Source organism: Homalodisca vitripennis, chromosome 2, assembly GCF_021130785.1.
Source record: "Homalodisca vitripennis isolate AUS2020 chromosome 2, UT_GWSS_2.1, whole genome shotgun sequence".
Classification (NCBI taxonomy): Eukaryota; Metazoa; Arthropoda; class Insecta; order Hemiptera; family Cicadellidae; genus Homalodisca; species Homalodisca vitripennis.
Genome location: NC_060208.1, coordinates 87,027,001 through 87,053,869, shown reverse-complemented (window position 1 = coordinate 87,053,869; position 26,869 = coordinate 87,027,001). Strand labels below are relative to the sequence as shown.

Sequence of the window (26,869 nt, the reverse complement as noted above, 5' to 3'; positions counted from 1 at the left end):
AACTAATGAAATACAATCTTTCAAGGTGATACAATATTTTTACATGGACCAAATCTAAATCTGGTCTACTGCAAGTCTTTGCTGAAAGTAACAATTTCCTCGAAGAGTATCACTGTATTTTAAAGTTAGTAAATCTCTGTATTGCATACTTTTGAAATTTATAAACGTTATTAAAATAGGATCATGAACTGCAAACTCTTAGAATCCGGTATTTTTACGTTATTGTAAAACTAATATCTCCAAATATAACTGCTTATATATTTCTAGTAAACGTTTATAAACGCTAGTGAAACTATTGCTACCTCGTTACCAGAGAAACTGAAAATACATCTCTTCAAAAAACTAAAATGTATTCTTTTGCAAATTTAAAATGAAAACTCTTATCAGCAATACATAATTTCAAAATTTGGCTAAATAGGTCCAATTGGTAGCGTAGTAGGTAATCATGAATACTCTTTACTTATGTATATATATATAGGGTGTCCATAAATTACCCCATCAAAGCTTCACTATTTATTTATCAGGTTAAAATAAGTAAGAAATGTCGTACACGGTATTAACCAAATGTTGTTTAGTTTACCGTCTGTCGAAAAATGTATAGTATAATTAAAACCCTTAACAATTGAGAAAAATATCAAATCAGGTTTCAAAATTGTAGCCATATAACATTTTTAACCGAAAAACGGGACCTTTTACAAAACATTTAAAAGAATAATTGAATATGGGTTAGTTTTAAATGAAACTGTAGATACCAAATTCCGATACAACAAATAATAACCGACTAATGGACGTTGTGTAAAATTTGTAATGAGTGGTTGTTTTAATCAGGTGATAATTAATCGGTTTAAACAACATAACTTCGATTATTGTATTGTAAGTGAGGAATATCATTTATGCTCAGAAAACATTTTCCAATAGTAGCGAATTTAATTTGATACAAAATTTTTATTTTAACCTAAGTCATATTTCTTACACTACATTTAATATTCAAGTTCTTATCTACCATTTTGAAAATTTTATATGTGACCTATTTGGATATTTATCTAAACCTTTTTAAGATCAGCTCTTATTGATAGACGTAATGACTAAAATAAGTAGAAATTTTAAATTTTGAATTTTTATTCACTTTTAAGCTATAATTATTTGTATAGAACATAAAAATACAGACAGATGGTAAAGTAAGCATTATAAGACAATACTCATATGACACTTCGTACTTATTTTTACCTGACTACTCATATAGTAAAGTTCGTTAAAAGTAATTTGTAGAAATCCTGTATATAAAGAACTAATAGACTTCACATTAGAATAAGACATTAAAAGTTGACAAAATGTTACAATCTTGTAGTAATTATTAGAATTTTATGTTGCACGTTGACCTTCAGTTACGACAGAAATGAAACAATGTTCGCAATCTCATTGAATTTAATTATAACCGGCGTTAAGTCAACGCTTTGATACCAAAACTGTAGTAACATCTGTACATTTTAAACGTAAATTATTTATTTATTAGTCTATAATAACTGTAAATAAACCTTATAGTAATGGACCATAACCAGCGGAAGAAATGAAATGTTCCTACTCTATACGAAAATTAATCAACCAAGTACAATTTAACTAGAGGAAGTAAGATCTCTAGCCTCAGGAAGGGAAACCTGGATAATTTACTAATTCTTGGATTTATAACAAAGTGTCCTAGTTTAGAGTTGACCAGATTGTTACGGACCCTTGTCAGCATTACGTGACCGATCCTAACGCCGGCCAGTAGGATAACGATTGATGCATATCAATGAGAAAACTCATTTAATGAGCTTCCAATTTCTGTGTGTAACTTTTAAACTGTTTTCTCAAGGACGCCAACGTATATATATTTTTATGTTACTGGTACTTAATTATAAGGAAATAATTATATCCTCATACATTATACAAGACGGCGGCGACTTTAAATTTGTGCTCAAAATATCTTAATGAGTAAGCATTAAACAAATACTTAACGAGAAAAATCCATTTTAGGTCCATTTATGTACAAATTAATAATATATTCCTAATTGAATGAAATCATATGCGTACATTTTATTCAGCTGTCCACGCATACGTTCATTGGTTTCACAGGCTGAAAACAGAACCAATTTTTTTAAAACAGGCGCATTTTAAAACAGAATTTAATCTGATAAATATTCCTTCCTGGACGGTTAGATGAAACGAAGTCACATTCGAGTGCGTCCGCATCCCGAAGTATGAAACCGAATATACATTATGATTGCATAAGGTTAATTTATACAGTGAGACGACGATGGTTTTTTATTTGTTGTGAAGTTTTTATACCTTAAAAGCTTATAAACTTCTTGTGATTTTAAATATTAAAATAGTAATAAGGATTTGTAAATCCGAACTTGGTTTGATTATAAGTTTAAAATTATGTCTTTGAACGTATTCACTTATAACGATTTGATGTTATCTGCAATTCTCAAAACATCTTAAAGGTATCTTTGATATATGAGGATTATAAAACCATTTACTGTTTTGCACTGTGATGCATATTACCTACAAATATCCATTTATTTACGGCACATCGAACTACGTATTTTGAAAACGAGATTCAACAATTGCACAATTTTTTAAAGTGTATATGTTGTTTGAAATCAATCAATGTTTATAAAAAATAATTTTATTTCAATCTATATTCTAGAATAGTTTAAATATAAAGTGATTAAACAATGTTGCCCTGTGATTTATAATACATGTGATATTCCTATTCAAAACTCTGAACGATCTTGAAACGTAAAAGAATTCAATTATATTATTACAAAAGTTGTATTGTTTAGGCTGTAAAATATTCTAGATAAAGTTTGAAAATAAATTCCAAAAATTCCTTTTATTCATTTTTTGAATAAAGAGCTATAATAATATGATATATGAAAACATATATTCATATATATCTGTTAGTAGTAGCATGCTATACATAGTGACAAAAGGTGCCGCCAGATCGTAAGGTGAGACGCCTTAAGTGCGGGATATGGGCTCCGTCTCATGTGGTTTGGGATGTACTGTATAAGGAGAGAAGATGTGATCAAAGGGAAGAGTGGACGTGTGTGTGTGGGAGGGGGGGTTTCTTTTATTGGCACATCATGACTTTTATAGGTATAAAATGCCTAGTATTATGATGATTATCAATAAAATACTTTATACTGTATCACCGTCGTTTACTTATTAAGTTGTACATATTTAAAACTTGTTTCTTTTTAAAGAAGAAGTGTTCTAGATTAAAACCAATTTTCTATTGTATCTAAAAGTTATGGCAATGTTTTATGGAAGTTGTAATGTAATCTTTCCAGTGATTTAGTTTCTATTAATAAATGTTAAAAAAAATACACTTCGAAACCTGAGGGCAACGGAAATAATATTTAGGGCAATCTTTAATATTGCCGCTGCTAAAGCATTTCTAATCATCATATGGCAATTACTATTTCCAAAATTAATCCTATAAGTATATGATTGACTGTGTACCTGAATGGTGAGTGAATTAGTATTACGAAATAACTTTTTTCTATTATTAAAAAAATATTATTAAATGAAAAATCCTGTTACATTTAATTAGCTGTTCTGTTTAAACATTGTTTTATGACAGCACAACCATATTTTTAATTAATTTAATTGTTATTTTCAATGATTATACATATTTTATGTGAAAGCTTAGAGTAAGCTTGATAATAACAACACTTATTATTTCAATAATTCTGCAACCGCTGTTGAGAACGGAGTAATACAATATATAGACCAGACTTGATTCAATTGAATTAACCCTTCCTACCATAGCTACGTTACTTGTAATATCCAGACAATACAAAAAAACAAAAGTTTTAATAAAAATATACTTTCACCTGTACATTTTTGCAAATATTATGGATTTAAGTTCTGAATTGCAGATATAAAAGACAAAGCTACTATCGGAATTTTAATATAAATTTAGACTATTATAGAATTCATCTTAGTAGTCTTTTGACAGAAGTAGGCTTTTCAGACTTGAGTATGTATATTATTTTCTTGATAGAAAAACAAAGCAGAATCAACTATGAATAAAAAATACTAAGACCGGAGTAAATTAAATTTGCCATAAATATAGCTACACTGGTGGATTGTTTAGTTATAGCAACAAGGCAAACTCTACATTGCATCAGAATGTAACTCACTCGATGTGTTCATACATGTGTAAAGCCTACAAAATTGTGTGAGAAGCCGCGGGTAACTGCTAGTATGTATATCCTTTTTATTAGGGCAATAAACCAAATTCAAATGTGGCACCGTAAATAGAATAGACCGAAAGTGAGTTTTAATGTTCGGAAGAGACACTTTTACTCGTAGATGTTTGATGATAAAAAGGCGTAGCTTAGAGTCTCTCAGTCCTTCACAAGTACATCCATTTTTTCATCTGGACATCAGGCTAACAACGTATGGCACTAGAAATATCTTAGAATGAAAGAAGACGCTTTTTGATCGAAATTTGTTTTTGTCGGTATGTATTTTCTTGTTAGAGCAACAAGGAAGAATTTACTATGAAACTGAAAATACCATAAACTGGAATTGAATTTTAACTGCCGTAAGTTGACGCTTTTGGACCAAAGTAGGTTTCCTAGTCCTTTACAGGTATATATTTTCTTGATTTGGACATCAGAAGCTCAACTGTGGTGTTACAGATTATTCGAACCAGAATAGCAAGTTCCTACACGCGCAAAACATGAAATAAGAATCAGTAACATTTAATTTAACTGTTTATTTAGTGTCACATATATGCTACTTCTGTTTGAACAATTTCATAAGGCTCCATCATATTACAACATAACTTCTTTCACTAAGAAGGCACACACCCTTCATTTGAAACTCGCAAGCGAAGCGGTGGGTAACTGCTAGTTAAATTATATATCAATCACTAATTTGCTGTTAATGTTCAAATGTTATTCAGACCAAATCTATTTTCAGCTAATATCATTTGGTACTGCTGAATTAAACAGCACAGTAATTTGAATTGAGTCTAGAAGATTTCTAGCATAAGAAACTTAACTACAATACATTATCACTCCGAGTAGTATGTCAGAAGTTTGATGAATAACTTAAACTTCGTTACGCAGTTTCGAACTATGTCTGTCTCTACCAGAAACATCTTCATCCATATCTGCCGAAGGAGACGAAAATTACAATACAATTATAAATTTACTTAAGAATTATTATGTTTTAGAAATTAAACGAATTCGTGTTTTAGTCTGTTACATGGAAAATAGAGTATACAATATCACAAACTAATTCTGCTAGAAAATAAAATAAAATTTAACAAAGTAAAGTAAGTATTGTATATAGACATATACGTTCTTGAAATTTAATTCAAGGTACATTCAATTTGACTCTCGTCTTACTGATAGATGAAGGAACTTTTATAAAAAAATACTATTTAGTAAGACGGGACTCCGATCTTTGACATTATGAGCTATTGCAATCTTTGAGCCGTGAAGGTGATAGTAAACTAATTAAAAGTGCATTTAAATAATGCTACAATTTTCAGAAATATTTAAATTTAAAAACTGTTTTATTTTTAGTATGTAGTATGTGGTAAGCTCGATTTCAGTTATGAAAGAAACTCGCAGGAACTTAATACAGTGATGACAATTAACATGAATTTCACCAATGTTCAAACGAACTTGTTCACAATGATTTTTCATTTTGTTTTGTTAGAAAAAAATCATTGACCCCAGTGAGTATAATCTTTTATTGCTACCTTCAAAGGGTGTGCTTGGGAAATGTATCTTCCCATAGTTGCTTTAAGACTGTCAATTACCAGAGCGGACACCGTTGGATAATGTGATGTATAATGAAGTAAACCTAATAAACTAAACTTATTATGTTCATAATAAAGAATAAAGAAAACTGGATAAAGGGCAATCCATTTATTTCTCTAGAATTGAGTAAGGACAAAAACAGGTTTAAGATTGAACTTGAGTAATTTATCATGTACTTGTTCCTGAACAAGAGGAGGTGAAAAAGGCACTGGATTGGATTCGTCAGTGTCTGTCGCAGTCTAAATGTAATTTTTTTATCATTAATTTTAATTGTGAGTTCTATGCTAACCAACTGATTGGAGTGCAGTTTACAAAATGGCGAAAGTCAAGGGGGTTTTATGACTGCATTTTTGTTGGCTAAAGAAATAACTACTTTAGAAGGATAACATGATCACAATTGACATTATATAACAGACAATAAACTTTGAAAACTGGTATCGGATCTGATCCTCAGTTTCCGATTCAAAGCATAAGGTAAACAGTTAGTTTTATAACTCTATAACTAGCTGCAAAATACGCCAAAGCTTTGATTACTTACAACACATGAGAAAAATATTCCATCCAGTGCTAACGTCTGTTTTCACTTCAAATGTTGTGGTAGTATGCTATCTAGCGGCAAACAGAAAAACAATTGAAGGGCTAAGTTGATGAAGGAGGTATGTAACAAAAACAAGTTTAGAAGATATGAGCTCTCAAAGATTTTACCTTACTACTTTTTTTTGTATGAAATTATTCCATTTACTTTGATGTAAGTATACTACTATGGGTATTTTGGGTCTTTTCTATTAAAACTGTGTTAATCTGACTATATTTAGTATTAAAAAAATAATTTTTTTGTACATACCTCGTTCTTCCATTAACAATGGAATTATTCTTAGATATTTTCAAATGATTTTAGAGGTATTAAAATTTAAACTACTGATAAATTTAATAAAAAAATGTATCAAAAATTAAAAATTTGTGTACAAAATCTTTGTTCTTAAGAGTTTTATTGCAATTCATTTAGAATTTGAATGTACTACCACCGGTGATGCTCAGGGATAAATTGGAGCTGTTCCCTCAGGTTTTCAAGTTTGGCTTTCTTAATCGAGCCTGTTTTTCTTTGCAGCCTACGAATAGAGACTTCTTCCAGTTTAGGCACACTTTTCAAGGAATGAAAAATGTTTACTTTTCTGAATGGGGTAAATTCATCATAACAAGTCTTGAACTGGTAATAGCCGTACTCATCAACACGGAGCCACTTTATATGGTCTCTGAAATGTACTTGGCTGTTCCTCATATCTTTTTTTCTGTTGTATAGTTTTATATTGGTCATCAAGGTATCTCTAAAATGATATGTCATGTCAATGACTTTATTCTTCCTACTGCTGGATTTTACAATAATTTCCCTGTACTCCTCAGGAGAGTATATGTTCTGATGTTTTCTTAAATTTGTCTCAATACGGCCGAAATCTCTGTCAGAATCTAGGTATGTATGACCTACCTCTGGGAATTTGTGGTCAATTGTTTTAAATTGACGCTTGTGTACTAGATATTGGTAAAGGCAAATTAAGAGAAAATTCTTGTTTTGACCTGAACAAGAGTCTGACCATATAACCAGATGGTCTTTGTTTCTTAGAGACTCTTCGACTTCCAGAGCTGTTAGTAGACATCTTAGTATCTCACTGCTGCCTCTTGATGCTAGGTCTTCTGTCCATGTACAGAAGAGGGCTTTGTCAACCTCTTTGGTTACTATATGTAGGCCAAAGTTGTACAGCCACATTTGTCGCAAATAAAACGCCTTAGATGTACTGAGTCGGGGAAGCGGCATGGTCTGTTGCAATTCAATGGTGAGAAATGCTATATTCTCCAAGTTTTTAGCCTTTTCTCTATCAGATCTCAATGCATCAAATGCAGCATGATAGTTAATAACATGCTCTTCATCAGCTGAATTAGCATCACAGTACTACACGTATCACTCTTAGGGTGACCAAAAGAGAGATTGTATTCTGCTTTCAAACACTTTACGGTAAGTACATTCCTTAACGCGGAAAGCATCATCCAAGTCTTCTTCAGAGCACTGTTCAAGATAAAGTTTATGCATCTTTGAAACTGAAAGTAGTGGAGAGAGATATTTCTTATAGATGTTTGATGTTCGTGAATAATGCGATTCTTCAGCAGGGAACTTTTCAATATGCTGCTTAATGTATTCCTAACTGTATCAGGTGTCTTGTTAGGTCTGTTATTGTGCTGACCTCTTCTGTCTGGATTGGGAGCACAGTTCCCATCTTTAATGGACTTTTGAACAAGATCAATTTTCTTTTTGCTCACACAAAACAGCGAAGCGAATGCATTTTTGCAAACAAAAGTTTGCTTACCTTCAAGAGTAATAACATATTTAGATGAAGCTGCTTTGTGTTTATTTGCACCTTTTCTTTTCCTCTTAGTAGGAGTCATTTTTAGGCAATTGAACAATAATGCATTTTTTGCATTGACATCAAGTTTGTAAAATGAAGAGAAGATGGACTGTCGATTATCAATGGTAAATCGCATGCTGCATTTTAAACAACATTTTTCAGGACACAAGTTTTCCATAACAATAGATTTTTCAACAAAATAACGATCAGCTGTTTTAGTGCATGAAGGAGGTATGTCACAGACTTGTTCAACATTGTAATGGAAGATGGAGTTATGTGCATATGAGTGTTTCATACCTCTTTCTTCCTTGGTAATATTTCATCAGGCTTTTAATGGATGAAGGAGCTGTGTTCCAAGACATACAGGTACTACACCGGAAGAAGGAGGTATGTGAACAAAAATTGTTTCATACCTCTTTCTTCCTCCAAGGCTTCGATTAATTTTGTAACATAACTTCTTCTTCCATTATACTTCAGAGTTCAGTGTGTAACATACCTCCTTCATCAAGTGTTTATTTCCTTTGCAAAGCGTCTAGGAGCGCTAGTGTCAGTGTCATATGTTAATTTAACACATAACATCTTCATCCATGATGAAAACTCAAATCTTGAAAAAATGTTACATACCTCCTTCTTCCACTTAGCCCTTCAATTATTATAAATATATTGCAGAAAAATATTAACACACTGCGCGCTAACATGAAATCGGCCAGTTTTGCAGTGTTTCGTTTAAAAACTCATTTTACATTTAGTTATATAAATATTGTTTTTATATATTTTATATATTTAGTATTATAAAAATTGTTTTTGTTTCATAGTAAGTTTAATGATCTAAAAGGATATACAATAAAAAAAAGTAGAATAAGCCACGAATTACTTTAGAAATTTACAAAAATCGTTTTGGAAACTGCCTGTATTATAAAATTAGGTACATAAAACAAGCAAGAGAACAAATAACTTAACGAGTTAATGTAATTTAACTCATAATATAGCTAACAAATACTTAATGAATGTTTACACAAATAACGCATAAATTCTTATAACAGTTTATCCACAGCTTTCCGAAAATATTTTGACTATACACAATTACATGCAAAAATTTACCTTTTAAGATTAATCTATGTGTAAATTATAGAAGCGAAACTGCTTTTATTAGTGCATAACGAATATTTAATCATACAAATAACTTATTATTACCCTACCAGTAGAACGGTGGCACTTTAACCTTCGATGTTATGTTCAGTAAGTAACCTCCGGCAAAAATAAAAATACCCAACAGTAATAATTTATTTCTAAAAAATGAAATTATTTACTAGAAGATTAAACAGATTCAACTCTATACAAAAGATTTAGTATAGTAGCGCTATCTACGTGTCACCGAACATAAGTTGCTTTACAGAAAAAAAGTCTGCAACACCCCATATATATGCAAGATCTATTCTCTAAGAAGAAATTAAAAGACACTAAGTGTCAAAGCTAATATAGGGAAAGATCAAGAAGAATACACATTGCATAACACGAAGCTCACACCGCAAGGGGTAAGCAAAGACTGACAAGGAAATCTCATCATGGAGTGACGGGCCGTGTAATAAACGGAGGAAAGACAGGAGACGCGGGTAGGAAAGACATGTAGGAAAGTACTCATGATACATTTTTTCTTATCTTTTAATTTTGAACTCAAATTTGCTATTTATAAGTATGCATATAAATATACAAGATCGAAAGTTAATTTTACACACAGTTTATCCGTTGTACTTTATTTTGACATATATTACTGTAATTTTTATTTCTTTTTAAGTTGAAATAATACGTAAGTGTAGGCTAAAGTTTATTTTTTTTTGTTGTGCTTTTGTTAAATATGCTTGTTCTAAAAGCCGAATATATATATATGTATGTATGTAAGTATATATATATATATATATATATATATATATATATATATATATATATATGTATGTATGTATGTATGTAGCGACCAACCAAACAAACGGTTTAATACCATTGTTTATTGTGCAAAGATTACCAGATGAATATCATATTACGCTATTGTAATCGTTGAAATAAAGCACTTTTTCTTCTTCTTCTTGATCTCAAATTTATTAATCTTTAAAGTGTATTAGTTCAATTGGTTCTTTTTTAATGTCTGTAATTTAATTACTTTTCTCCCTCTAGTTGTTATTTTAAGAAATGTTGCTGTTTTTTTTTTATAACCCTTAATCTACTTAAGTTTCTTGATTTATTAACTTATATACACTCCTTAACCTGGTGTTTTATCATTTGACTTCTGAAGAAGAGAGCAGATCACCAAACTGTCAAAACATCGCTTGCTGAATTTACCGTCCTGAATTTATTTATTAACTTAAATATTTATTACCGTCTGTAGTAGGTTCAATGGTTCATTCTCGTTTGATTCTTCTCAGCAATTTTCTGAAGATAATATAAAATATAGAGATGAAGTTTTACGTTAATGGTCGGTGCCAAAATAAACTGCAGCCCCTCTCTAGTTCAACGGAAACGGGTGGTCTTCCACATGACGGTCGTTTCAAATCCATATTGATGTAGTGTTGACTAAAATTTTAAATTCTATTGACTATATCTGAAAATTTTCAAAACACCAACAGATTATGTCGTTTTATTTACAAATCCATTCATTGCCATATAAATAATATCACTAAGATAAGGAAGTGCGGCTTACAATTGAAAACACATGGTTTACAATATATTTAATAAATATATGAATAGTTAAGCAATATGAATAAATTACATTAAATAAAGTAATATAAAATTAAATAATTAAAGTAGCAATTAGCGAAATAATTAGTATCATTAATGTACTTATCCTGCCTAATGTTTTGACAACCTCATCAGCCAGTCAAAACAAGTCACCCCGACTAATTTCTTTCGGAATTATACCTAAATTACAAACGTCAATACCCGAGGAAGATCTGAACCATGGCCTGGTCACCCATATGTAAGTTAACCGGCTCACAGATATCGTTGACTGTGGAACAGCAGCAGCTATTTAAAACCTTATTAATCAACATTTTTATTCTATTTCATAGTCCATATCTAAAAGTGGTTATTGATTTCTAATTGGGGCAAGTCACGTTTTATGGAAGCTCTGTTCTGTTTTCATCTTTTAAAAAACACATTTTACGTTTATGAGAACTAGTTGAGAAAAACGCTTAAGATGTGTATCGCAACACTCAAATCTTGGATATTTGTAAATTATAGGCTATATGTCGTGAATAGTTTGAATTGGTTCATATAAATATGAAGAAGTACTGCCTTCTCCTTAAATAGGGAAATTATCTTATTTTTCATGTTTATTTTTATAATACTAGTACTACCAAGTTGATCAAGCTATTTTTATAAATCCTCTTATACCGAAAGGCTTAGGCAAAATTCTTCGGCTAGATTTAGATCCATTTTTCAGATTTAATTAATACTAGAGTATAGGTTTAAATATACAAATTCGGAGAATAATTTTTTATGGTGAAAGGATTACATGTTTCATTTCTAAGAATTACAAATTCAATAATATTAAATCATTATATTTTACTTATATGAGATTTCCTGTGATTTTTGTTTATTTTACTTATGATGTCGACATTGTAGATCAAGCTAACAAACTAGTCACTGTCCAACATAACCTTATCATGTTTGTACTGTAGCTTAAAGTACTAAAAAATATAACTACATATAAAATCCATCAGTCTGTTTATTTACTCAACATTTTTTCTCCGTACCAAATTACCCGTTAGCTTATTTTCAGATTTAACATGTTTATAACTTATTATTAATAAGATATACAAACTTTATTGTGACAAAATATCGTACCAAACTTCAGAAAAACAAAGATGCATTTTCAACTTTTCTAGACTTAGTTCAACGTTATTCTGTTGACTGACTCCACAGCGTAATTGAAATATTTCAAGAATGTACGCTGTACATTCTGTTGTGAAATGTGTTAACAACTCTTCGCCGCTGTGTTGACCGGAAAGCTTAGATGACACTAGCCGCGTAATCTTAAGAACTAAATGTGTTTTAATACATGCATTCATTCATCCACTCTTCGTCAGATTAGTTATGTGTGTGTTATTTCTTTTTAGAATTAAGTGAGATAGATTTCCCATTTTGTATTTTCTAAGGTTTATAGTTTAAAAATTAGCTACTTGGCTCCTTTTAAATTTCGTAATTCTGTATATATTTTAGAAAATAGTTTCAACATATTTTGATCGTTGGTCTGAACAACAGGGTAATGTTAACCAATTTTGTGTGAAAATCATAAATAATATAAACTAAATAATTACGCCCATCAATTACCTTTAGTTGAAAACAATTATTCTAAGACAAAAAATTAGAAACGTTTATTTCAACTATGTTAACAAATCATGTCGCAAAACAGTAAAATTGTTCCACAAAGGCAACTACGTATAAGTAAAACAATATACTTAAAGTTAAATTGAGAATTAAACATTATTATGAAACCTAACTATGAATGGAAGTTAACTATCTATTTAGTAAATAACATGAGTCCACTATAATTTGTATATGGTTAAACATTAATTTATGATTATGTTTTATGATCTTAAACTGATGTGAATAAAAAATTCAAATGGGCTAAAACATGTGGAAAATAACTTTCAAAATGAAGGTATTACTGACTTCATTTTATGTGCCGAGAATTACAAAAACAACACTCTTATAATGGCTGGACCCTAAAGAAACTAGCATGTCAATCTTCAAACTTTTCACACTTGCTTTCCCACAGAAATAACACTCATTGAAAAATAAAACAATATGTTTAAATTCAAATTAAAATTCGGGGTTTTATTAGTTCAAAGTGAGGATGACCGATGGCGGGGTGCTCATATCTTCCGAATCTTCTCTGCGACTACGACAGGGTTGTTCTTGCGGATCTCCTCCGCCCCTAGGGTCCGGTAGTCGAAGGTGCAGTCGTGCCGCTCAGAGTAACGATGGGCAGCGCAGTACAGACCCCCGCAGCGACACTCGAAACCTGACCCAAGTTTACATTAGTTCATTATTCTACCATTTTCTACAGCACACAAGAATCATATACAGTAGAAACATATAGGGCAGTAAGTCTTTTAGTACATTAATTTACAACTTTATTATTGTCATTGGGTGTAATCATAACCACTGTCGTAGGATTGGCGTCTTGATGACATAAGATGCAGCACCTGCAGCTCTCTTAACCTTATTGTTTTACATGAAAGTAATTTGAATGCCTCGTGGTAGGAGGAAACTGAATGGTGGTAAATTTTACTCATTTGAGACCCAAACTTGAAATTCAAATTTCTAAATAAGAATAATCAACAAAATCTTAATACATTCTTAATAATACAGATAGTCAAAAAATTAAAACTACCTAAACTACCTGAAATTTAATTTTTAAGGTCTGATTAAGAAGAAATGTTGTATATAATATACTCTTATCTTACTTAATTTTTCATCTCTCTTCCTGTTTCTTTTTGTGGTAAATCATACCTTCAAGTTGAATAAAGGTATGAATTTTAAACTTTACATAATTTTTAGTCTAATTAAGACCTGTTTTGAAACATTTTTCAGAAAAACGTTAAATCAGATTTCAAAATGACAATGATTTAAATTTTCCAAACTGTAATAACCTGAAACACTAAATATTTTATGAACAGTCTATAAGAATATTGAAATATGGGATATTTAAGATGGACAATGTCATACTCAGTGTTCTTCTCTGGCAACTAAAAGATAAAGGCTAAATAATAAAGATTTTTCTAAGTACTGTCCCTCACTTAAAATAATAATTATGTTAACTGCTGATTAATAATGAGCAGATTTTTGCATTTAATATATGAGATTAATTGCTTGTTGCCATTTTGAACACTTTGCTATAGTTTTTTTGGTTTCACCACATACTTTTTCACCAGATTGATCTAAAAATGTTGTTTTATTTGTTTATGTATTGTAATCAAATACATACTTTTAAACAAACAATAATTAGTTTATTTAGATAAACTGTTATTATTTTATATTACTTTAAAAGTTTATTAAAAAAATGTAATACGTTAAATTTAAATTGTTGTTACATTTCAAAGGGAACATATATGTACTAGCCCTTTGTTCTTCATTCTATTTATTAAACATTCTTATTTACAATAGAACAACAGAGAAATAAAAATTTAACTAACTAAACTCTATATATTATTTAATAACTAACACATTTTTACAATACATATGCAGATTTAAACACATAGAGAAAATTTAAAGATCAATTCTGCAAATAAACTAGTACAGCATCCAAACAAGTGTATCATAGAAAGTGGTAAAATGACAATAATGTCATAATTTCAGCTGTTAAATGCAAAAATCAGCAGTTAAACAACATTAATATTAGTGTATTGAGTGATAGCGCTTAGTAAAATATTTACTATTTGATTATTAATTATCACAGCTAAATGCACTTGGTATCACAATGTTCTTCCAAAATGATATATAAAAATTACTTATATGTATATACAGGGTGATTCATGAAGTTCTCCCCCCACTTCTACAGCACATTGTACTAGTAAAAATAATGAAAACATGTTATATAAACATAGGTCCGAAAACGGTTCGTTAGCGAGTTACAGCTAGCGAAAGATTTCGCCTGAATTCCTGGGTAAAGAGTAAAATAAAGCCATACTGAACTTTTGGAAAGGTTAATTAAGTAAGAAATATCGTGGATTCTTATGTATTTTTACCTGATAAAGCTAATAAAATAGGTTTCAGAACTGTACCTGTAGTAGTTTTTGAGGGATTCAGGGTTAAATGCAAAAAATTGGGGCACGAAACAATGTTTTTTTAAGTTTGATGTACAATAACTTTGTTAAATTGGTAATAAATACATAAAATCAACAAACATTAATTGTAGAGAATTTAATTCTGAGAAAATTGATATAATCAAAGTCTAAAATAAAACAGAAATAAGTACCAAAAAATTACTAGTTTTAAGCAAAATTAATCAGGTTGGGCCAACCGTACGCACCTTTTTATAATAGATGTTCGAAAATGAGGCCATCATTATCAATACATTTTGCAGCACGTTTGTGTATTGCTTTTGTTGCGTTTCTTAATTTTTCAGGACTTCCCTGTATCTGCACAGCCGAATCCATAATACGGGCAATTAATTCATCACGAGAATTCACTTTTGTCTTGTATACAATGTCTTTCATCCATCCCCAGATGCAATAATCCAATGGAGATAGTTCTGGTGATCTTGGTGGCCAAGGGTGAGGCCCTCCACGACCAATCCAGTGTCCAGGAAATTGGTGATTTAAGTAAGCAGAAACGGCACGTGAAAAGTGGGGAGGTGCTCCGTCATGCCGGAAGTACAAATTTTGTCTGAGATGTAAAGGAACATTCTCTAACAGCTGCGGCAACTCTTCTTGAAGGAAATGCAAATAGAACTCAGCATTTAGGCGTCCAGGTAATATGAAAGGTCCAATCAGCCGATTGTGCAAAAGGCCACACCAGACATTGACGCTAAATCGGTGTTGAAAGTTCTGTTCCACTACCTCATGTGGATTTTCTTCTGCCCATGAGTGTTCATTGTGCAAGTTATTGACACCATCCCGAGTGAATTGTGCCTCATCCGTAAACAAAATACGCTTGTAGAGTTGATTATTAATATTCAAAAAGTTGCAAAACTCCAAGCGAAGCGGACCATCCCCTAGCTGTAGATGTTGAACCTTTTGTTTATGAAACGGATAAAATTTGTTTCGATTAAGTGACCTCCACACCGTTGACTGCGAAACTCCTATCCGCCTAGAAATACGTCGTGTACTTACACCTGGACTGCGATGAACAGCATTAATAACAATATCATCATCAAGTTGGACAGCTCGTTCATAATTGGTTCTAGTACTTGGTAGTGATCCTGTTTCCCGAAGGGTACGAAAAGTTCCTGAAATTGTTTTGGTATCTGGAATCCTCCTATTAGGGTAACGTAGTTAATATTCTTCTACAGCAGCTCTAGCATTACCATTACAGTAACCCAAAATAAAAACCATATCAGCGTATTCCTCTGATGTAAATAAGTAAGGCATTTTTTCGCTGAATAAACAATCGAATTATAACTCACAGAAAAATTGCATTTAATAACACGATTCACAGAACCCGATCTCCTGCTGTAGCTTGCAAAACACCACTAATACACAGTTCTAGAATATAAAAAAAATATAAACTTATTTATAAAACGAACGGTACCTCATTTTTTGAAATCGCTCAAGAAATAAAAAAAGTTATGGCATTTTTCTTAACCTAGTAACATATCACATTTACAAGTTTTTTTTTTTGTTTCAAAAGTTAATGTAAGTATTTAGGCATTATAAAAATAAAACGATATTTTGGGTTAAAAAACTGATGATTACATGATAATTAGTATTAAATTTTAAAAACGACATTGTAACAAGCAATCTACATGACTCAACTTTCATGGTTCAAACAGCTGAATATGTTTTCATGTTGAGACACAGCTGATTAGAACAACAATGAATTCAGATAAGTAAGTCATTTCCTTGTTTATTTTTGACAAGATATGATCTGTTACTTTCACTTGTAGAAACATTATTACTCGATAGTGCTCTTATTCTATTGAAGATGGCAGGTTACCCATTTAGCCATCAAGCTGACATGATATTTATGTATGGAAAAGGTAACGGTAATAGTCGCCTAGCATCCCGCCTGTATTACGAATCATTTCCAAATCGACAACAACCTACTCATTCAACATTTGCTGCTGTTTTCAACCGACTTCATGAGACTGGCACTTTGTTACCTTCTACTGCAGACCGAGGTGTACAGAGATAGCGTAGAACTCCTGATTTGGAAGAAAACATCTTACAGCGAGTAGAGGAAGATCCAGGCGTAAGTACTAGGCAGTTAGGAGTAATACTCAACGTAGACCACATGACAGTATGGCGAGTTCTACATGAGCAGATGTTATATCCGTACCATTATCAGCGTGTACAAGCTCTTGGTCCAGCTGACTTTCCATTACGTTTACAGTTTTGCCAATGGTTTTATCAGCAAGCTAACAACCCTGGTTTTACATCATTAGTTGTGTATACAGATGAAGCTTGTTTTAATCGAGATGGAATAACCAACTACCACAATATGCATCAATGGGCTGATGAAAACCCACAAGCCATTCATGAAGGGAGACATCAACAGCAGTTTAAAATAAATGTTTGGGCAGGCATCATTGGAGACTGTTTATTAGGTCCTTTTGTATTACCTGACATACTAAATGGTGAAAACTACAGACATTTCTTACAACACGAATTGCCTGAAATTTTAGATGATGTTCCCTTGGGTGTGAGAGAGCACTGTTGGTTCATGCATGATGGAGCTCCCGCGCCTTTGCAGACTAGATGTCAGGCAATTTCTGGACCAAACTTATGGGGAAAGATGGATAGGCAGAGGGGGACCTGTATCATGGCCGCCTCGGTCGCCAGATCTAAATCCAATCGATTTCTTCCTTTGGGGCCATTTGAAAACTCTAGTTTATGAAAGACTCTTTTGTTTAATGTGAGATATTTTTGTTTAATGTGAGATTTTTTTGTTGAATGTTCTAAACAATTGTGGGCTACTGTAGTTTTTTGAAACAAGAAAAAAAACTTGTAAATGTGATATGTTACTAGGTTAAGAAAAATGCCATAACTTTTTTATTTCTTGAGCGATTTCAAAAAATGAGGTACCGTTCGTTTTATAAATAAGTTTATATTTTTTTATATTCTAGTAAATTTTTTATACAGGAAGTAGTTTTTGAGAAATTCACCATCAAAGATTTTAACTAGCCGCCTTTTTGAATTTTGTTGAGTAAAAATTTTCAATTTTTTTTTTAATTGACAATCTTTACTAGATTAGCATATGTTGAAAAGTTTAACTTTGTACCTTTAATTGTTGTTTAGAAAAAAAATGTAATGTAATAAACACAAACAGACGGACAGACGGGATATATATACAGGGTGTAACTGAAATACACCGACAAACTTCAGGAGGTTGTTCCTGAGGTCAAAACGAACCAAAAAGTTCCTATAAATGTATGTCCTAAAATGCATCGTTTTCCGTCTGTCCGTCTGTTTGTGTTTATTACATTAAATTTATATATAAAAATATATATAAAATCGAGTTATAAAATTAAATTACGTGTATATTAACCAGAGACAAGATCATACTTTTGATTCTCCTTGTATTTACAAAAAAAGACTCTGTATGTTACAACAAACTAAAACTCTCTGTACTTTATTTCCTGCCTTATTTTCTAGCTTATAAAATTTCACTACTCTCTGAAGTTAACGTTTGGCTTCTCTGTTTAGCCCTAAGGTAAACAGCTAATTATGTAGTGAATCAATTTAAATATTTACATTGCATTCAAAGAGTTAAATTCAAAAACTGATGTAAACAATCTCTTCTTTACATACTCACCAGTTAGGCCAACTTTCTTGCGGCAGATGGCGCACCGGTTCTTCTTCATCTTTTTGGCACCTTGGTCGTCTTTCCTTTCCTGGCTCTCGGTCCTCTCTTTGGTCTCCTCTGAGGGTCCGCTGGTACTGCACCCCGGGGACTCACCCTCTGCCTGCAACAGACCTAGGGTTGTCAGATTGATTTAAGATTCCACTGCACATAAACCAGTAGAAGACAAAATAAAAACATTGTTCTGTATGCTGTGAACCTGTTCTAGTGAATCTTTGATGAAGTAAAATTGTGGATGAATGTTGGGTCGGAAGAAAGAAAATTCATTGTATAGTTGTAAAAGATCACATGACGCTACCATACATTCTGCCATTGTAGCAAAAAAACAGTAAGTGCTGAAAGTCCGCTACTAACGTCTTTTTTGTTATTTAGTATTTTAAACTGTACATTGTTAACAATAGCTATGTATTTGTTACAGATTATAAAATCATTTAGATACTATCACATTCTTGTTTACCGTGATTAGTGGTAGTGTTAATACTATATGTAATACAAATTTAGTTTATTAATATTAAATGTTATTTAGGGGATTATAATAATTTTTTGCCGTATTTGTATAAAGGTTGCAAGTTTGGGAAAACTGTGTAAAACGAATCGAAACGTGCATAGCATTTTTGAACACTGTTTGCACTAGTTAAAACTTTTATATCCATAAGTTTGGAGTTTCTTTACCTATCTGAATTAAAACTTTTTAACATTTAAATTTCAGCAAATTAAATATTATTTATATGAACGTTGTAAAACGTTTTAGATGTAAATTTTACTCTGTGAAAAATTATTATATGTACTTTTCAAGATTCTATACGAAATTAAATATGGTGAAAATATGTACATCTGTGCTGTAACAATTTAACTTCAAAAAATAAATTTTTACGCCAGTAATATTTATTCCAACAACGTCGAAAAACGTTTCTGCAGGCAATATCAGCCTTGCTCATATTTACCTAGCTGACGTTTGTACTGGCCCGCCAACATCCGCTCTAACCTGGACTTTAGATGTATAACAACCTAAATTACCAACAAACGCACTTACTACAGAATGTTTAATTAATTTCTTATCTTTCTCCATTTTTGCATACTCTAACTTGTATAGCACCATTAGAAAGTATATGTTCGCTAACATGTAGAAGTAAGTGATGTCCCTACATCTTTGATATCATCCTGGCTCTCCTCTTGCATTGTGGCTCATGGGAAGTGCTAGTGTTTATGTTATGTACTAACTTTGGGTTTTGATATCTTGCTGTGTCTTCTTTTCCTGGTCATAATCAAGTCCGTTGTCGCCGGTTGTAGATTTTACACTGAAATGTGGGAGTACGTGTTGTACGAGGAAGATTAAGATTTACTTTGTGCGCCATACTATAATGACGTTTCCATGGATACCGGTCCATGGATAATGGTTGATTGATGAGTTTTATACATTCCAGGAGCATCTTTTTGCTTTCGAAAATTGTAACAGTTTTCCGCTGCAGTATTATTATGTCGTACTAAATAAAGCGTCCCATATTATTAAAATTGACCATTGACTATGTAAAAAAACCTTAACATAATTATAGACTGTACAACACTATGTAACATTTCTATATACAATATGCAATCCTCTGATGACGATTAGATCCCACCATCCACCGTTTTTGCTCAATGTACTGGAGTTCGGACATTTCTTCCATTGAAATCTCATTCCGCTCTTTTATTACATTTCATATTTTACCATTGTTATCAAGGAAACACGAAAAATTTAAAACCAGGAGAGGAAATCATTATGGGAAAGACCTTCAGTACTGCTGAATTTATTCACCTCCCACAAATGGGATGGGTTGACAGGCTACCCGATCCTTACAGCTCCGGGTTGTCTTGTTCGGCTTGGAAAGATTCATATAGAGAATCCTAATGATCATTCCCATGAGCACCGTCAGGGCAATCACTAAGAACTCTACGCTTCGAAGCATTTAATCTCTCGCCAAATGTTGGCGTACAGCGCCAAATCTCCCGGCTTATGGTTACTCTCTGAGTACTTTTAGCCAAATTTTAGCGTACGGTGCAAATAATAGCTTCTGGCCACGAGAATACACTTGGATACTTCTGAATACTCTGAGAAAGAATTATATCTGAGTCTCTCAAGTACATGCCAATTTACACTGTTACAAACTAGAATTACTCGCTAGTTCCATGCTACACCAATATAGCATTCTAGCATTCCCGTTTTCTGATATTTCAGAGCTCAGAATCATCACCACATGTGCAGAAACATTCCAAATTCTGCCAATTACTGCAGTTCTACGACTGCAGTATTACGAGAGTAGGGCGACAGCTTTTACAAGATCCTTCGTCCCCTTACTGTTTTCTTAAAAAGAGGTAGGTAGTGTCATATACGGACTCCCCGAAAATATTACGTACAAAACTTGCTATATTGAATTACTCATTAGAAAATTTTGATGGAACGAGATAAGGTAAAAGAGCACTTCCCTGGGCTGTAGTTCCAATTATTTTCAAAAATATTCCTTCAACATGTCCGTCCAAGAACCTCTTCTGTTTTAACTTTAATCCTTACTGTTCTACTTTGTGTAAACCTGAGGATGACCATGGATAGTAATACTTACAATGCAAGGAGTGTATTGAAAGTTTATAGTCATAAGTGCTTTGATTTAAAAAGATATAACGGTTTCTGACATTTTCCTCTGTTATGCCGGTATGTAAAAAAAACAGAACACTACGTTTTTATGTCCAGGTAGGCTATGTTTGAATATTTTTACAATTTGTTCTATAGACAATTTTACTACATATAGCGCGGTTATCACCGTATAGGCCTACTGATATTTGGTTGCATTTCCATATGTCTTAAGTTGTTTTGACACTTAAAGGAAAGGATATATTCCGATCCTCAAAACGTATTGTTCCACCTTTGTAACATATAAAGATGGCAAATGTCCGAAATCCTATTATTGTTCTGAATCATCCATTTTAAATAACACAATTTAAACAAATAATTTTTAGTACAGGCGGCTCTTTACCCTTTTATTTTGTAGAGTAATTAGTCTGATTCAACTATTTAAGAAAATTCATTCATTTACATTGAAGTAAATTATTTGTAAAGTAGGCTACAATGAAACATGCAAACCATTCAATGTTATTGTAATAATTTACCTAACTCTCAGTAATTTTTATACACCTTAAATACATTTTAATACTTATTGAGGTTATTAAGAACTCATTTGGATATACTATATGATTATAAAAATATATACATAAAAACGTAATATACAAATGTTCAAAACGAAAATCGGTGGAAATCGGTCACATTCAGGCAAAATAAAGTAGGCCTACGTGCGGTAAAGGCTATCTTTTTCTAATGTTAATTTTTTAGGTACTTTGGGATTATACCGACCACACCAGTATGAAGAACACAAAAATAGAAATTTATAGAAACAAACATGATAGAACGAAAAAACAACTCTTCAATTACAAAATTACAAACTTACAAGCATTTCCAGGTATTGTGATCGGTATTGTTGTCGCTGTTATCTTATCTTTCTCGAGAATCCTGATTACGGCAGGCCGCGCGGCATCACGTGATTTGCACGGTACATCATTGCCTTTCCATTACAATTCAATTTATATTTCTGATTAGCCCCTCTAGAATTTGATATTTTACTGATAGGTACTATCTCGAGGGATGTTTTTTCTTTCGTCGACATCAGCGCGGGGCAGCACCGAAGGTGCTGTCAATGCCCGCGCTGATGGCCGGAGGCACTCGCATTTTGGGTGGCGGAATGTGATCAAGAATAAAAACAAGTTTTGAGTGTTTTTTTAATAAAAAGTTTAGTTTGGTAAATGTTTGTTTTTGTTGAATTTTTGTGTTTGGAGAAATGTAGAGGTAAAACACGGAAGTACAACAAAGCGATGCACCAGCTGAACGGGCGGCGAGACTCTGCAATCACGTTATCTACTAGACGCTCGACTTTGACCTCTGTCTGAGGATGGGGAGGTGTTTGCGATAAGACAATTCCTGTTTTATATTGACGAAATATTGTTCTACGCTAATCTAGTAATCAGTAGAAACGAAATGTGAAATAACGATTCATGTCTGGGTGTGGTCGGTATAATCCCAAAGTACCATTTTTTATTCTAGAGAATAATTAAATATATTTAACAGATTTTTAAAATTTGCATAGGATAATTTGTAAAATAAATCGCACTACAATTATCCTTTTTTTAAACCTTCATACTTGAACATACAAACGTGAACTAAAACACATACATGAACACAAATGTATGTTTGTGGACAGGGCGTACGGTAAAATTTAGAAAAGTACCATACTTGAACTCACACCGAAACATATAAAACCGGAATTGTTCAAAAATAAAGAAATGAAGCAATGGCTCTTAAACTTTTGTTGCGAATAGTAGCCTATATTTCATCAGATAAATTGCTTCACTAGAAAATTACCTCTTTATTTACTACAAATTAAAAATACTCTTTAACACAAATTTAGTGATTTATTCAAATTCCGCGGTATTACAATTGGGTAAACTGTCCATTATTCTACATCAAATATTTATAGCCGTATATATTGTTTATAATAATTCATATCAGCAAACATATCATTATCACGAAAAAAAATAAAGAATTCAAAACGAAATTCACTATTATGATTCATACAATACTAAAAATATGCAAAATACTCGTAATATGCCCACACAATTTTAACGGCATCTTATTATTAAATAAGGAGAGGAATACAAATTGTCGAGGTATAATGAAATATTGAAATCTATATAACTTCATACGTGAAGTGTTTCAAAATAATAACTGATTTGTGTTAATGAACTATTCATCAATCAAACGGATCAAATTATTCTTTCAGGTACAGAATTAGTTCACACTTCTATTCGATATTCATCCATACAACTGCAGCAGCGTAAGTAGCAACCGACTGAATCGATTTTTCTATCCGATGAACACCATCATTGTTTGCAAATTTTGTATTTCGGTGGCCTAAAACAAATGATATCGCACAGGTCTGATTTGTAAGATTTTCGAAAAAATAATTAATTGTCTTTGCTTTGAATTCACTTTGCCTCCCTTATATAAATCACTTCATGAAAAAAAATCGTAAAACCCACCCTCCAAGTAATTGGCCTACCGACGCCAACGGTTTAAATCAACCGTCTAATAATATTAAGGTTATCTTAGGTTCATTTCCCCGTAACTTACATGCCTAGATTTAATTAATGCAGTTACATTAATGTGTCATAATGTTTCATCATAAAATCATTTACCTTTAAATGTTTACAATCTGTAGTGATGCGCATTTCGACATTCCTCAGCTTTCCGACATTTTTACGTTTGAAGTTTCAAAACAGCTGGTTGCGAAAACGAAAACGCTACAATCGTCGAAGATGGTGAAGTAGTTTGTTGACACTAGCGCCGCAGTGTTGCAAACGCCAACTATTGAAATTTTAAAACGTCAAAGTCTGTTAAATACAAACAAATTTGACAAAGGGTTTCAGCATACATAGAGTGAAAATAAAAACGATAATATTTGCTACTTACGTTGAGTAATAAATAAACGAATTGTTAACTCTGAATACAACAATGTGCTGAAAACGTCAGTATGCGGAAGCGGAAGTAGAGGCTGTGGATATTTTAGAACAAGCCAATGTTGGCCTATATCAATAATATTATAATTGAATATATAAATATGAATCCTTGTAGAATGAGAAAACAAAATTACTACAATTAACATTATTTAAATTTTTCTATCATATTAGTCTAAATAATTGAAATTATCAACTAAATTCCACATATAATTCCACTAATTCTTTATAAAAATGTATTTGTATTGTTGTAAATAAGATCATTTGTTAGTTTGTTAATTAATTAGAAATTTATTCAGTAACTTAATAACGAATATTATATTTAATACACTACCATTGTTATTCTTTAGAATTTACTGCACATCTAATCAATAAATTATATTGCTTAATTGCCTATAGTCTAGGTACAAATTATCTAATACAAGCATGTATATGAACACAATTTAGATGGTAGGCCTAATGCATTTAAACTCAGTAAAAAAGTTATATAAATTAAACAGAAAACGAATTTAATTTACATTTTAAAATGCAAACTTCTTTATTCTCATAAAAACATTTTTATGGCTTTGAGACAAGTCCGTTGTTTATCTTTCAAATTGTGCAGAAATGCGTACCATACTAATGCATACTAAGTCTTGTGTATCTTTAGTTAAATATTATAAATAACAAGTTTCATTAATCTTAGAATGTACTTGATATAGTAATTATAAATTCACTAGATCAAGTACACTAAACATAGCTAGCCCTTTCTGTCTAATGGAGAGTTTTAGGTACTTCAGTAATGACCATGCTGGCAACATTGTGTATAAATAACAATATATAAATATTTTTAGGAAATTAACAATAAATTAATTTAGTCAATTTATATCTTGCTTTAAAATCGTCTTATTGTAATTGTTGCATTGTAAGTAATTATTTCTATTCTGCTCCCAGCATATAGTACAATACATTACATCATTACAGAATGACCGACTGTTCACGATTTACACACTCAGGACAGTGAAAGACTCAGGACACAAAATTAATTCTTGAATTGCTAAAGGATCTAAGTGCCTTTTTTATTTTGAAATTTCTCATGCTAACAAATATAACTCCTAGGGCCAATGTCGTACTAAAGGTGAAGCTCTAATAAAGAAACCTGCGCAGAAGCAAATATTTGTGCAGCACCGCGCAGGAGGGAGCCCTCTCGGGCGGGGGGAGGGTGGCGAGTGGGCGGAGCATCTTCTTGTCAGCTGTTTAAATCTTGTCTCACTCGCGCCATTTTGTTTATACTGCAGTTACTTACCTATTCTCTAACTAACTGTATTGTTTTGTTGTGTGTAAGCCTATACAAGTGTCGCTTAGCTCGCGTGTACATATACTCGATGGCGTCTACATCTAAATCGGCGTGTTTCTCGGGTCGTCCACCAGGCTCGCGAAATTGTGTATAATGTCTACAAACATTTGAAAGACACAAAGGAACAGTATAGTTTAAAATACAACGTAGTTGATGCTGCAAGCAATGTGACTGGCGTCTCTGAGTCCTTAATAGCAGCTGAGGGAAGTTTGACTTTTTGCACTCTCACTGGCAAAAAAGGTAACAGAAATAAAAAAATTCTTGACGATTTAAAAAAATGCATCATAAGTACATGATTTTTATGCATTGAAAAAGACACCTCTTACACTGGCTAAACTTAAAGCTTTGTTAGAGGAAGAAGCTTTGTATCCTAAAGTGTGGTAAAGAATACTTAAGAAATTTATTGAAAAATATGGGATTCAAATGCCTTACAACTCAGTCAAAGCTTAAAATATTAATAGAACAGACTCATGCAGCAGGCTGGCGAGCAAACTATTTACGCGATATCGAAAACGGAGACATGAGAAGAAAAATATAATGTGGCCTATGTAGACGAAACGTAGCCTATATTGACAAGTAGCACGTTATCCGTAAGTGTTGGCAGTCTCAATCTGATATTGGAATAACGAAAGACGTTGGGAAGGGCCCAAGACTTATAATAATTCACGCTGGATGTGAAGCAGGGTTTGTTCCAAATGCCTCAAAAATATGGATGCCTACCAATAATAAGAAGGGGAGGAAAATCAATGTGTCTCAATACTATCACGATTATATGGACTATACAAATTTTTCTAAGTGTGTCAACCAATGCCTCATTCCAAATCTCCCTGAAAAAAGTGTGGTTGTTATGGACAATGCAAGCTACCATAACAAGGAAGACGACAAAAAAACCAAACAGTGCGACGTTAAAGGCCGACATCCAAGACTCACGCGGCAAGGTATTGAAATCGCCCCTATGCCAAAGGTTCAATTGATAGTTAGTCAAATCTACTCCTGCGAAAAAAAATATTCTATTGATAAATGTTTTATTGATGCTGGACACACTGTAGTTCGTCTGCCTATCATGCAGATCTGAGCCCAATTGAGTTAGTGTGTGGTGATATTAAGGGCAGAGTCGCTGAACACTTTACTGGGTGCATGAAAGAAAAGAAAGAGCTCTGCTATAAGTTATTTAGTGAGTACCCAATTGCGAAATG

At 32.3% G+C, this 26,869-nt stretch overlaps 1 protein-coding gene across 3 annotated transcripts; it reads right to left on the bottom strand.

The window, feature by feature from the left end:
* Positions 1 to 13,027: 13,027 nt before the first annotated feature.
* LOC124356294 (AN1-type zinc finger protein 5-like) lies at positions 13,028 to 24,171 on the bottom strand. 3 transcript variants are annotated; one of them, XM_046807480.1, is made up of 3 exons: positions 24,020 to 24,171; positions 18,695 to 18,845; positions 13,028 to 13,241 (listed from the first exon to the last, which is right to left on the bottom strand). In XM_046807480.1, exons 1-3 carry the CDS (start codon positions 24,050 to 24,052, stop codon positions 13,093 to 13,095), a joined length of 333 nt encoding a protein of 110 aa, XP_046663436.1. In that variant the 5' UTR covers positions 24,053 to 24,171; the 3' UTR covers positions 13,028 to 13,092. The 3 variants fall into 3 exon arrangements, with proteins under 3 accessions (XP_046663436.1, XP_046663434.1, XP_046663435.1); XM_046807478.1 differs by lacking the exon at positions 24,020 to 24,171 and adding an exon at positions 19,964 to 20,092; XM_046807479.1 differs by lacking the exon at positions 24,020 to 24,171 and adding an exon at positions 19,889 to 20,090.
* Between the last annotated feature and the right edge of the window lie 2,698 nt (positions 24,172 to 26,869).